Genomic DNA, 13,474 nt, shown 5'->3' with positions numbered 1-13,474 from the left:
TGTGCTTTCAAATATGTAAATATAGTTTATTTGCCTTTTAAAAATTATATTTCATTCATTATGACATGCATTCTGGAATTAATTTGCTTTTTTTTGTTTTCAATGTAAAGCACAAATCTCCAAAAGAATAACCCAGTGCATAAGTTAACTGAAGAGGAGCTGCTGGCATTTACATCAGTGAGTAATGTCTTTTTCCTTTCCATTTCTTTTTTTTTTTTTCTTTTTTTCCTTGTAAATTATTTTGCCTCTGGTATATTCTTGCCTCAGATTGCTCATGATGAAACACTGCCACCTAAGGAAATTGAGGGGAAAAAAGCTTATCATTTTAGTTTCCAAGCTGCATATATCTTGCTGCTGATTTAGACATAAGCATTTTTCTTTTCACTTGCTTAGATTTGAGGGCGGTGACCAAATATTTCCTGTTCTTTGTTTGATCCCAGGGCCTAGTCCAGTATCTCACACATAATAGGTGCTCAATAAATACTTGTTGGATGAATAAATGAAGTGACAGAGCAGGAGTTTGAACCTTCACTCCAAAGCCAGTATAGTGTGCAACTCTTTCGTCTCAGATTGAAGGTGATGCGACACGGATGTGATGAGAAAGAGGACTTCAGAGAGCGAGGAGGAGAACCAGCAGAGGGAATGGGTTTTGGAGGCTGAGGCAGTGTCAAGAGCCAGGGGTACTTGTCAGCGTTCAGCAGTGGAGAGCAGTCTGGAGGAAAGGCTGAGGCTTTGATGTTTTGCGTTGCTTATCTCTATGACGGTTTCAGTGGAATAGCTGGGTAGTCACCTCACTACAGAGAATTAAGGAGGGAATGGGGTGTAAGAAAATAAAGTTGATAGATGAAGACCACAGTTACAGCAGAATGGCAGTGAAAAGGAAAGATAGAGTAATAGATGTTTGAGGATTCAAGATCAAAGAAGGCTTTTCTAGAAGAGGAAAGTCACAGAGCAAGAGGTCAGTCAGTATCTTTTTAGCTTTATGGATAAGAAGAAGATACACACGTCTTTAATGAACACAAGTTGCTTAAGATACATCATTTTTTCAAAGGCATTTTTATTATCATAGTTAGGGATCAAGTTAGAATTCTGGTGTTTTCTTTGTTATTTTTCAGATAAGGCAAAAATAAAGCACTTTTATCTGGTAGAAAGGAAAGCTAGCTTACTTTGTACTGTAAAATAAATTTTGCAAGTTACTATTTTCTACATACAGTTCTGGAACTGGTTGGATGTTAATCTTCTGAGTCCTCTGGGTGCCTGTTTTATTTTCTCACTTCAGTATTCTTAGAAATCTGCTGTTTTTCTTTATAGCATATGTGTGTTTAGGTAACTATGTAGAATGTCCCTAATTAGTCATTACATATGCTATAGGGAATTTGACAAGTAAAGTGTTAAACATTTTTTAAAAGATATATTTAAAAAATTGTTACGTACCTCCCATTTATTCATTCAGCTAATATCGATTGAATACTTAATATCTACCAGGCATTGTGCTGGTTATTGGAGATACAGCAGTAAACAGTCTTTTCCCTCTTGGAGTTTACATCAGTTTACACTCTTGTGAGGGAAATAACACAGTAGACAAAAAAAGAAATAGATATTTAATAGAAGTGCTCAGTGTAAATAAAAAACAGTATAAGGTGATAAGAATAGGTTGGGGATGGCTGTTTTAGACAAGAAGGTGGGGGAAGATCTCAATGGGAAGGTGATGTTGAACATGGGTCTTCCTGATGTGAGGCACAGGAAAGGACATGGAGGGTCTGGAATGATGGGGAGCTTGAGTCAGTGTAGGGAAGTACAGAGCTGGATGGGGACAGTCACCTAGTATCTAGATGATAAATGATGACCAGGATGCTTGTGTTTCTTCTGATGACTGAGCTAAACAGGATGCAGCATATGATAGGAAGTGTTCCTGCTGTCCTCTCATGGGGACAGTGGTCAGCAGTAACGCCTTCCTGGGTTTGGCTTCATAAACGGATTATTGTGGGATACAGATTCTCCACAGTTATCCTGAAATGACATTAAAACACTCTCTTTACATTCAAGCAGTTAAATTTGTTTTTTAGTGCTTTTTGTGGGTGGGGTGTATTCTTTTCTTTAACCTTTTCTTATTTCTTTTCTGATTCTTTTCTCTTTCTCTCTTTCTTTCTTTCTTCTTTTCCTGTTCTTGTTCCTCTATACAGTGAGGTACTTCTGAAGTAATTAACTCTGGTAACCTGTGATGGTAGGTAACTCATCCCTCCTAACTTGCAATGAAGGTCGTAAACTCAGGTTTCATACTTTCCCCCCAGGGCTTTATAATACATAATTTTTCTGCTCTCCTCCTCCAGCACTGGAGGAGGTCAGCACTGACCTGAGGACTGATCTCTTTTTTGAGGAAAGCTGTTCAGTGACAGTGCTTTATAGTGCCAGGCCTAACTCTTCTAAAGAGATTTGTTTGTTAATGCCAAGTTTGTTTGTTAATGCCAAGTAAATGTTTAATTGGTAAGAAGTAAGGCAAGGAACTTATAGTGAGGAGGGCTTTGAGGAGCCCCAAGCATACTTTGGGCTGTGCACCACCCATTCCGTTTCTTATCCCAAAGGAAGCATACGGAATACACCAGAAAGACCCAAATCAGCTCTTCCTTTTGTCATTCAGTCCTTCCTCTTATCCCTTCTTTGTGCATGATTCTGAAGTGGGTAATAAGGTGAATTAGATGTGGCCCCTGGTTTCAATGAAGAATTTCACTAAAATTTATATCCTATATAACTGTATGTCCTGTACATAAATATCCTTTATTTATATCCTATATAACTCCAGAAGGGTGTTTGAGGCAAGAGGGACCACTTTTAAGTGCTACCCTGCTTCTGAACTCTCTTTCAACAAGGATCATATTTGGGCTTACAGTATTGTAATTATTTATGTGTATGTCTTGTCTTCCCCATAAGACTATAAACTTCCAGTTTTAGGCACTGGTCTCTGTTCTTCTCTGGGTCTTCTACAAGGCCTACTGCAGTGCTTCAATGCTTTACTCACAGTTGTTGCTCAAGAAAAGTGTGCAAAATGTGGGAACGAATGAAGTACACTAGAAGCAGAAACAGGATGTATTTCTGTCCTGCAGCAAAGGTGCTGCATCGCTCCACTTAGTTCCATCATATAGGTAGTACTACCACCCACTGTACTACCTAGTGTATGCTTAGGATAACCACTTGTTGCATCTTCCTCTTCAGTAAAATGAGGGAAGGAGTGATGTGTCCCTCCCTCGGCACTGAAAACTTGTTTTGAGGATCAAATTACAGAATGTATGTGAAAATACTTCAGAGTGGGTAGATAGAGCCTGGTGCCCCCATAGCATTCAGGAATGAGTCAGCTTATCTGGTTGCTGGTTTGTAGGAGCACGCTACAGTTTTCAAGGAATAGGACTTCCTAAGTGGATAAGGCCGGTTTGGAATTGGCTGTAGATGTGGAAGAGAAGGGAGTAGAGAGGAAAGAAGCAGCATCTTCTTCCTTCCTGAGCATCCGTTTCCATGCTCTGGCTGTGGCGTGGTGGCCGGGGTCTGGAGTTGTGAACTCTTGAGACTGTGAGGTGTCTTCCTCTGTTGATAGAAGAGCAAGTCCCGTAGAAATCTCAGTCCCCTACTAGAGTATTGTGAGCACTTGGAGGGACAGGAATCACAATTATTGAACATTTGATATATACTTACTGAACAAATGAATGGCTTTTTGGTCCTGAATTTTGTTCAGTTTTCATGTGCTATCCTAAAGTTTACTAAAATAATGGTGAAATCTCTTTTTTGGAAGAATTTTTGCCAGTGTTTCCAGGTTGGTGTAGCATGTTGAAATATATGTGAGATATGTTGGGAAAAAGTTTTAATTCAGCAATGGCAGAAGATTTTCCTAAGAAAAATACTTTACCTTTTTAACATTGTTATTATGTAATGCTCTTCCTGAGATATTCTTTCCTCACATTTCAGGAAAACTGAATGAGTCATAGTAAAAATAACCCACATTGTTCTAGAGAGCCATTTATGTTGTATCGGCTTGATAATTTAAAATTAGCTGTGTTGTCTACGTTATTTCCTTTCAGATGAGCCAAGTCAGTGACATTCAGTAATGCCTTTAATTTCCTTTCATTGTTGAAAATGGGAACAATTTACTTAATTCATACAGGTGTTTCAGTTTTCATTGGCAGAAGTTCTGCTTAAGTGTGAATTGGTACTGGCAGCCTGCCTTCTGACTGTCTGCCTGAAGCCCCAAGGTCTCAGTAAATGAAAAATGGAAAAAGACCTTTGAAAGTTACACATTATATTGTACGTATTTTCTCTTTCTGCTATTAATTTTAAGGCTATTTAATAAATACTTAACTATGGAATTAAAATAGTTTGTTAACCATTTTTGAAGAGAAAAATGATACCTTTTTTTCTTCTAGGGCATACTTATTTCTTAATTTTAATTTTTTAAGATAGGCAATATAACTGTGAGATAGTCATGATACTTCTTTACTTATTTTTATTATTTATTTTATTTATGGCTGTGTTGGGTCTTCGTTTCTGTGCGAGGGCTCTCTCCAGTTGTGGCAAGCGGGGGCCACTCTTCATCGCGGTGCGCGGGCCTCTCACTATTGCAACCTCTCTTGTTGCGGAGCACAGGCTCCAGACGCGCAGGCTCAGTAGTTGTGGCTCATGGGCCTAGTTGCTCCGCGGCATGTGGGATCTTCCCAGACCAGGGCTCAAACCCGTGTCCCCTGCATTAGCAGGCAGATTCTCAACCACTGCGCCACCAGGGAAACCCAGTCATGATACTTCTGATACTTTGTCCTCGCATTACATGTTGACATGTCTATATTAAGCAGGATAACCCAGGATTTTGATTTTCTTTCTGGTTTGAATACTTGTCTCCCCAGATGTTACTCATGCATTTTAATTTAACAGGCATTCGGATCATGAGCCTTGTAGCTATATCTGGGTCATAACTTGGTAACTTTTAAAGAAGCAGGAGATGGGTATGTTTTGTTTCAGTTTGTGGGTTAACTGTTATTAAACAGAGGCTTAAAAAATATTTTTTTTTTGATTGGAGTTGAACTAGGTTACTTGTATATATCTTATTTCAAGAACAGATGGAGAAAGAATAATGAGTAATAGGATTTGTGGGATCTTACATGGCTCTTTTCTTACCATCATCTACTTTGGTAACTGCTAGACTTCTTTCTTCACAGTTAACCATGGCTTAAGGTTAATGCTTATTTGTGGGTTTATTTCTAGCCATGTTGGAGTAACTGGTACTGCATTTGAACTCTCATTGTAAACAACCACAAATCTGGGGCAAAATAAATATATGAAACAGCAGTATATAAAAAGGATAGTAAGTTATGACCAAATAGTGTTTATCTCAGGAATGCAAAGTTGGTTTAACATGAAACAGTCATTGCAATTCATTTTATTAATGTAGTAAAGGAGAAAAACTGAATGATTATCTCATTATATTTATTTATTTTAGCATTTGAAAAAATTCAGCATCCTTTCATTATAAAAACTTAGTAAACTATGAATAGAAGAGAATATCAACCTGATAAAGGGTATCTATGAAAAATCAGAGTTAAAATCATTATTGATGAAAAACTAGTTTTTCCTCTAAGATCAGGAAAATGGCACTTCTATTCCATTGAACTGGAAATCCCAGCTAGTGCAATAAGACATTAAGAAGATACAAAGGGAGTGCAGATTGGAAAGGAAGTTATAAGATTATCATTTTGCGTAGACAGCACAATTCTTTACATAGGGAAACTCTATAAAGAATAGACATGAAAGCTACTGGAACTAATAAGCAAGGTCTGAGAATACAAGGTCAATATAAAAAAGTCAGTTATGTTTATATATACTAGCAGTGAATAATTGGGAAAGTAATTTTAAAACTACTTACAATAGCATAAAAACACCAAATGTTTAGTGATGAATTTGACTAAAGTGTAAGACCCGTACACTGAAAATGGCAAATATTGCTTTAAGAAATTGAAGATCTGAATAAATGGAGAGACTTACCATGTTCATGGATTGGAAGGCTTAATATTGTTGAATTGACAGTTCTCCCAAAATTGAGCTACAATTTAAATCCAGTAGCAGTCGGAATCCAGGTCGCCCCCCTTCTCTTTTTTTTTTTTTTTTTTTTTGCAGAAATTGACAAGATGATTCTAAAATTTATTTGGAATACTTTAGCTTCTGTGATGGCCAAGTAAGCTCTTTGGACCCATCTCTCTGCAGATAAAAATTACAAACTATGGACAAAATACAAAAAAAACAAAATAAACTACCTGATGACATTAGGTTATATGAATGACCATTAAGAGAATGAAAGATTGTTAATATCACTAGTCATTGGGAAAATGCAAATTAAAACCACAACAATATACCACTATACACCACTTAAAAGGTATATTACCATACAGAGTAGTTGGAATTCTCATACACTGTAAATGTAATGTGACATAAAATGGCACAACCACTTTGGAACACAGTTTGGCATTTTCTCATACAGTTAATCATCAGTTCCACCTCTAGGTATTTGTCTATGTGAAATGAAAGTATGTGGCTCCACAAAGACTTACACAAATGTTCATAGCTGTTTAATCCATAATAGCTTAAAACTGGAAACAGTGCAAATGTCCATCAACAAGTAAATGATAAATTGCAGTATATCCATCTAAAGAAATAATACTCAGCAATAAAAGGAAATGAAGTATTGATACATGCAACAATGTGGATGAAATCTGAAAAACATGATTTTGAGTTAAAGAAGCCAGATTGTATGATTCCATTTCATTAGAGTTCTAGAATAGGCAAAACTAAATCATAATCACAGAAAATAGATCACAGATTGATTGCAAAGAGGTGCAAGGAACAAGGGAATTTTTGTGGCTGATAGAAATTTTGTATATCTTGATGTTTGTGGTGTATACATTTGTCGAAACAGATCAAACACTATACTAAATATGGGTTTATTTTATTGTATCTATCATATACTTCAGTAAAGTCACTAAGAATAACTAAAAGGGAAAATGCGTGTATGTTATTTAGAGTTGTAATATTTAAGATGGATTAGTTTGTCAAAGTAGATTTCGGTTTCCTTGTAGATTAGTCCTTATCATCAATTTCTGAAGTACAACAGAAATACTCAACCTACCTGAAGTGTTAAATGGAAAGAATGTAGAAGGAGAAGAACAAATTCCCAATGGGAAATTGCTCAGTTTTCACATTCAATATGAAGCTTACTTCTTTTTCAAGGCAAAATCAAGCTAGTTTTACCCAAATATTTTTGGAAACTTGTGTTCAAAAGAAACCCTAAAATTGAGTGGATGGATATACTGTATAGATCTTCAGTTGGGGGTCCCTTTGACCCTTAGCATCCAACACAGGTTGTCGATATTAAAATGTTTATTGAATTTTTTCCCTCTCATGATTGAGAGTCAACAGAAACATCAAGCAGAAAGATAGTTAGGATGAATGTAAACCTTAGGAGTGCACAGGGCAGGAAACTTGTGTATACAGTAAAATAAAGTGAGGTACTAATACATGATTTCAGGTAACTTCTTGTGTTAATGGACATAAAAGTAGTTAATTAGTAGAATTTAATTATTTTAAATCTGTAAATGCCATCTTTAGTAGAATCTGTATTGGGCCTGCAGATCAAACTATTGGTTGTGTGGCAAAATGTTAACACTTGGGTGAAGGGTGTATGGGAATTCTTTGTATTATTCTCGAAACTTTTCTGAAGGAGGAAATAAATTTGAAAATAAAAAGTTGAAAGACCTCTGGCACAAATCTATACAGAAAATGAGCAAAGTCCATCATTGCCTCATTGCTAGATAACCATCCTTATTTTGGGTTGAAGATATACACAGGCTCTCTGGAGCATACTCAGGCTACCTTTAAACTTCGGTCAGTCTCCCTGTGTCTCTTACTGGGTTTCAACCTTGTCTTGCCCCATATTGTCTTTAGCAGCAAAGGAAATAGGGAGGAGCTACGAAATTTAAAGACGTGGCTTAAAATAAAAGGAAGAAGGGGGACTCATGGACCAGAGAGCAGAGGCTTTCACGGTGTTAAGACACTGCTAATCTCACAAGAGGTGGAAAAGGTGTCTAAGGAGTCTTCAGACCTGACTTAAACATGTACATATGTGCATAGACACTCAGAGGAGTCAGCAGCTGGGGTTAGCTCCAGCAATGAGAGGCAGGGAGCCGAGGCCTCGGCAGGCAGCCGTGAGGGATGGCGTTACCTGAAGTAATAGCACTTTCAGAACTTTCCTCTGAGCTAAGACTGAAGCAAGCGAGTGTGAAGTGATCTTGGCTGTGAATGCGTGGTGCTGCTTGGCTGTGGCAGCAGAAAACAGTCTCCCTAGAGGAAAACATCTCCTAAACCCAAATTAAAAATTGAGCAGTGAGCTCATAATTAAAGATCAATAAACAGAAGAGAAGGCAAGCCACTGTGGTTGAGAGTCAACAAACAACAGATTAAAGGATGAATTGCAGTTTTCTCATTCATAATGTAGAACAGCTATGTGTGAAACGTTTAAAGAAATATAGGGTGTAATCACAAAGATAACCTAGCAACTTGTGTTAGTTATTAGATGCTCATGATTTGGGATAGAAAATGTAACTTCTAGAAGTAACTTGAAATTAAAAAGCAGAATTAAAAAAAAAATGTAATCCATGTTTATCCACATCAGAGAGATGTCAAAAAACACCAAGAAGTTGTGTATAACAGGTGTTCTAGAAATTCCAGTCTTAGAAGTACACCTAAGAAACTCGTGCATGTGCATCAGTGGATGTGTATAAGAATGTTTAACAATAGCAGTGTTTGTAATGGCAGACAAACTGTAAACAGCCTAAATGTTTGTTGACAGGAGAAGGGATAAATAAACTGTGATATCTTATATCACAAGTATGAAATATTATACAACAGTGAAGTGAAAATAAATGAACTATAGCTATAAGTAACAACGTGGATGAGTTTTATAAAGGTAATGATAGGTTAAAAAACCAGTCCCAGGGACTTCCCTGGCAGTCCAGTGGTTGAGACTCCACGCTTCCAATGCAGGGGACGTGGGTTCGATCCCTTGTTGGGGAAGTAAGATTCCCACATGCCACAAGGTACGGCAAAAACAACAACAACAACAAAACCAGTCCCAGATTCACAGGTGCTTATATTATACTTTATAACTTGCATTTTAGTTACTTTTTCATCTTCTTTGTATATCAAATAATAAAAAAATCTGAAAAGCATTTTGGGCAAGAGCAAAATCATTTAAATGTTATTTGATAAATGATTTTAAGGAATAAACGACACTGACATCACTGTGTACATTTTACTTTTAAAGTGAATCTTGCTGTTTGTTAGGCTGGTGATAATGGAGAGCATTAATGTAAGGTGAAGGAAAAAACCTTAAGAAAGAAAAGCTCCTTAGTGGAGCTTCCAGTCCCCAGATGATAGGAGAAGTATATGGGGCTTATAGCTAAGATGGTGATACATTTGATATTGAGGAGACTTACTCAAACTCATGGCTTTGTGCTTCGGCTTTTGGCCATCATTGAAGCTAAAGGTGTTAGGCCTTTTGACTTTATGAATTCACATGGTGTTAAAGGATGAAAAATCCAGTTCAAAAATAATTTGTATGCTTTAAATAGGTCTGCTTTTCATGACCATGTGAAAGGTGCATCTGGTATTGCTGATGAACTGGCATCTCCAGAATGCAGGAGATCTTTCTTTTTTGAGGCAACCAAATGACCATCAGCTTGATCTCTCTGGTATCTGCTTTCTATGTGAAAATTTGCAGAGTGGAGAAAAGAACTTTGAGCACGTTGTAATAGCAGGAGATCCAGAATCTCAGGATTTGCCAAGCATGCTGCTAGATACTGTGGAAGAAATAAAGGTATAAAACATAAGACTTGCCTTCATGGAATTTTTAATTTAGCCAAGATCAGATAAACTTATGAAAATGTAATTAGCAGTACCAGGCAATTTAAACTACAAATTGATAGCACAGATAAATAAATCCCCTAACTGCTTAGAAAAGAAGAAAATATTTAGAACAGAGCAGTCAAAGAAGGCTTTGTTCACTAAGGGAGGATTAGAGGGGCCTTGAAAGACAGATGGATCTAGATGGAGTGATAACACCAGCAAAGGCAAGGAGATGGCCATGTGTGAGCTGCACTGGGTTCATTTGGCTGTGTTGGAAGGTTTGTTTAAGGCAGTAGTAAGACTTGGGGAAAAACAGCTTTGAGACAGATTTTAAATGGTCTAGAGAGCAAGGACAGGGCATTTGGACTGCTGTTCTACTGGGAATGATTTATAGACTACATTTGGAATTTAAAGTTATTTGGTACTGATTTTAACAACGAATGCTCTTTTAAACAGTTCGTTAAGAAGGGGGAATAGTTCTGTTTTTTTATAATATTTCTTTGTTCCTTACTTTTATAAGGTCAGCCTGACCTGGGTGGGCATTGTTTGGTTTGCCTTTAGTGTAGCCAAACAATTATGGGCACACAGGAGAGCTCTGAGTTGCCTTGATTTATGTGTAGAAAAAGCAACTATGTGAAAGCTCCTTCATATTTAAAGGAGCAGACTGGCTGTCTGTCATGTAAAGGGTCCTAGTGACCTCTGGAAGAAGAGTATTTGAAATGTATAATGATAAGAATGAAAGGAAATTTGTTTTTAATAGAAGCAACACTCCAGATCCTCTTTGATGGTGGTACATAATTTTCTTTGCTACTTTTCTGGAAATGAGGGTAATGTTGCATATGGTGGGAAATTGTTAGCTAAGTAAAATCATACCTTCTGTATAGTGTGTCATAATATTAAAATTTACTTTTTAATGTAAGTTAAGTGGTGTTCACTGACTTTTTCAAGTAGTTACTGGCATTTCCTCAGATGTCATCAACAGATGATTACAGCTCCCTTTCTGGTCTGAGCCCAAGCATCAGCTCAGGTGGCATAATTTAGTGAGAAACTCCTACTGAGGCGTGCAGAGCTGTCTCCCTTTTGCTCTCAAGGTATCTTGTTACACTCCTTATCAACAATTGCTGAAGTGGATTGATTCTTTAACTTATAAAATATTCTAACTATTAATAAAAGAGTTTATTTCAACTTTCACAGCAACAATAGAAATGTTAAAGTGTATATGAAAAATTATACACTTGTAGAAGCCTACTGACTCAGTGAGTAACCTTTCAGCGGTTCTGGTTAATGAGATTTGAGATATGAGAGAACTTTTCTTAAAAAGAGACACAAATGTTACCACTTACTTTTAGGGGGTTTCTGGCCTCTGCCCTGGTATGTGAAAATGGTTGAAATTCCATTTCACATACAAGTATATGGTTGCAAATGGCACAGTGTTCTGTAGCAATTGTCCTAATTCTCAAATTGCTGCCAGTTGAACACACCAAATTTCTTTTCTTTTTTTTTTTTTAACATCTTTATTGGAGTATAATTGCTTTACAATGGTGTGTTAGTTTCTGCTTTATAACAAAGTGAATCAGCTATACATATACATATATCCCCATATCTCCTCCCTCTTGCGTCTCCCTCCCACCCCTCTAGGTGGTCACAAAGCACCGAGCTGTTCTTCCTGTGCTATGCGGCTGCTTCCCACTAGCTATCGGTTTTACATTTGGTAGTGTATATATGTCCATGCCACTTTCTCACTTTGTCCCAGCTTACCCTTCCCCCTCCCCATATCCTCAAGTCCATTCTCTAATAGGTCTGTGTCTTTATTCCCGTCCTGCCCCTAGGTTCTTCATGACCTTTTTTTTTTTTTTTTAAGATTCCATATATATGTGTTAGCATACAGTATTTGTTTTTCTCTTTCTGACTTACTTCACTCTGTATGACAGACTCTGGGTCCATCCACCTCACTACAAAAAACTCAATTTCATTTCTTTTTATAGCTGGGTAATATTCCATTGTATCTATGTGCCACATCTTCTTTATCAGTTCATCTGTTGATGCACACTTAGGTTGCTTCCATGTCCTGATATTGTAAATAGAGCTGCAGTGAACATTGTGTACACTGATTCTTTTTGAATTATGGTTTTCTCACAGTACATGCCCAGTAGTGGGATTGCTGGGTCGTATGGTAGTTCTATTTTTAGTTTTTTAAGGAACCTCCATACTGTTCTCCATAGTGGCTGTATCAATTTACATGTCCACCAACAGTGCAAGAGGGTTCCCTTTTCTCCACACCCTCTCCAGCATTTATTGTTTGTAGATTTTTTGATGATGGCCATTCTGACTGGTATGAGGTGACACCTCATTGTAGTTTTGATTTGCATTTCTCTAATGATTAGTGATGTTGAGCATTCTTTCATGTGTTTGTTGGAAATCTGTATATCTTCTTTGGAGAAATGTCTATTTAGGTCTTCTGCCCATTTTTGGATTGGGTTGTTTGTTTTTTTGATATTGAGCTGCATGAGCTGCTTGTAAATTTTGGAGATTAATCCTTTGTGAGTTGCTTCATTTGCAAATATTTTCTCCCATTCTGAGGGTTGTCTTTTCGTCTTGTTTATGGTTTCCTTTGCTGTGCAAAAGCTTTTAAGTTTCATTAGGTCCCATTTGTTTATTTTTGTTTTTATTCCCATTTCTCTAGGAGGTGGGTCAAAAAGGATCTTGCTGTGATTTGTGTCATGGAGCGTTCTCCCTATGTTTTCCTCTAAGAGTTTGATAGTGTCTGGCCTTACATTTAGGTCTTTAATCCATTTTGAGTTTATTTTTGTGTATGGTGTTAGGGAGTGTTCTAATTTCATTCTTTTACATGTAGCTGTCCCGTTTTCCCAGCACCACTTATTGAAGAGGCTGTCTTTTCTCCATTATATATTCTTCCCTCCTTTATTAAAAATAAGGTGACCATATGTACGTGGGTTTATCTCTGGGCTTTCTATCCTGTTCCATTGATCTATATTTCTGTTTTTGTGCCAGTACCATACTGTGTTGATTACTGTAGCTTTGTAGTATAGTCTGATGTCAGGGAGCCTGATTCCTGCAGCTCCGTTTTTCTTTCAGAAGATTGGTTTGGCTATTCAGGGTCTTTTGTGTTTCCATACAAATTGTGCAATTTTTTGTTCTAGTTCTGTGAAAAATGCCATTGGTATTTTTTAATAGGGATTGCATTGAATCTGTAGATTGCTTTGGGTAGTATACTCATCTTCACAATGTTGATTCTTCCAACCCAAGAACATGGTATATCTCTCCATCTGTTGGTGTCATCTTTAATTTCTTTCATCCATGTCTTATAGTTTTCTGCATACAGGTCTTTTGTCTTCTTAGGTAGGTTTACTCCTAGGTATTTTATTCTTTTTGTTGCCATGGTAAATGGGAGTGTTTCCTTAATTTCTCTTTCAGATTTTTCATCATTAGTGTATATAGGAATGCAAGAGACTTCTGTGCATTAATTTTGTGCCCTGCTACTTTATCAAATTCATTGATTAGCTCTAGTAGTTTTCTGGTAGCA

General features: G+C 37.1%; 1 protein-coding gene across 5 annotated transcripts in view; it reads left to right on the top strand.

Moving 5' to 3' along the window:
* Positions 1–13,474, top strand: part of TTC27 (tetratricopeptide repeat domain 27) — a 178,198-nt gene that overhangs the window by 54,889 nt on the left and 109,835 nt on the right. For all 5 annotated transcript variants that reach the window (XM_036873865.1, XM_036873864.1, XM_036873869.1 and 2 more), the window contains exon 9: positions 111–177. In XM_036873865.1, the coding sequence (XP_036729760.1) occupies positions 111–177 (67 nt within the window). The remainder of the gene's footprint in view (positions 1–110; positions 178–13,474) is intronic.

This window comes from Balaenoptera musculus, chromosome 13 (genome assembly GCF_009873245.2).
Source record: "Balaenoptera musculus isolate JJ_BM4_2016_0621 chromosome 13, mBalMus1.pri.v3, whole genome shotgun sequence".
NCBI classification, from domain to species: Eukaryota; Metazoa; Chordata; class Mammalia; order Artiodactyla; family Balaenopteridae; genus Balaenoptera; species Balaenoptera musculus.
The sequence above is the reverse complement of the archived record's forward strand: the minus strand, read 5'-3'. Positions and strand labels throughout refer to the sequence as shown.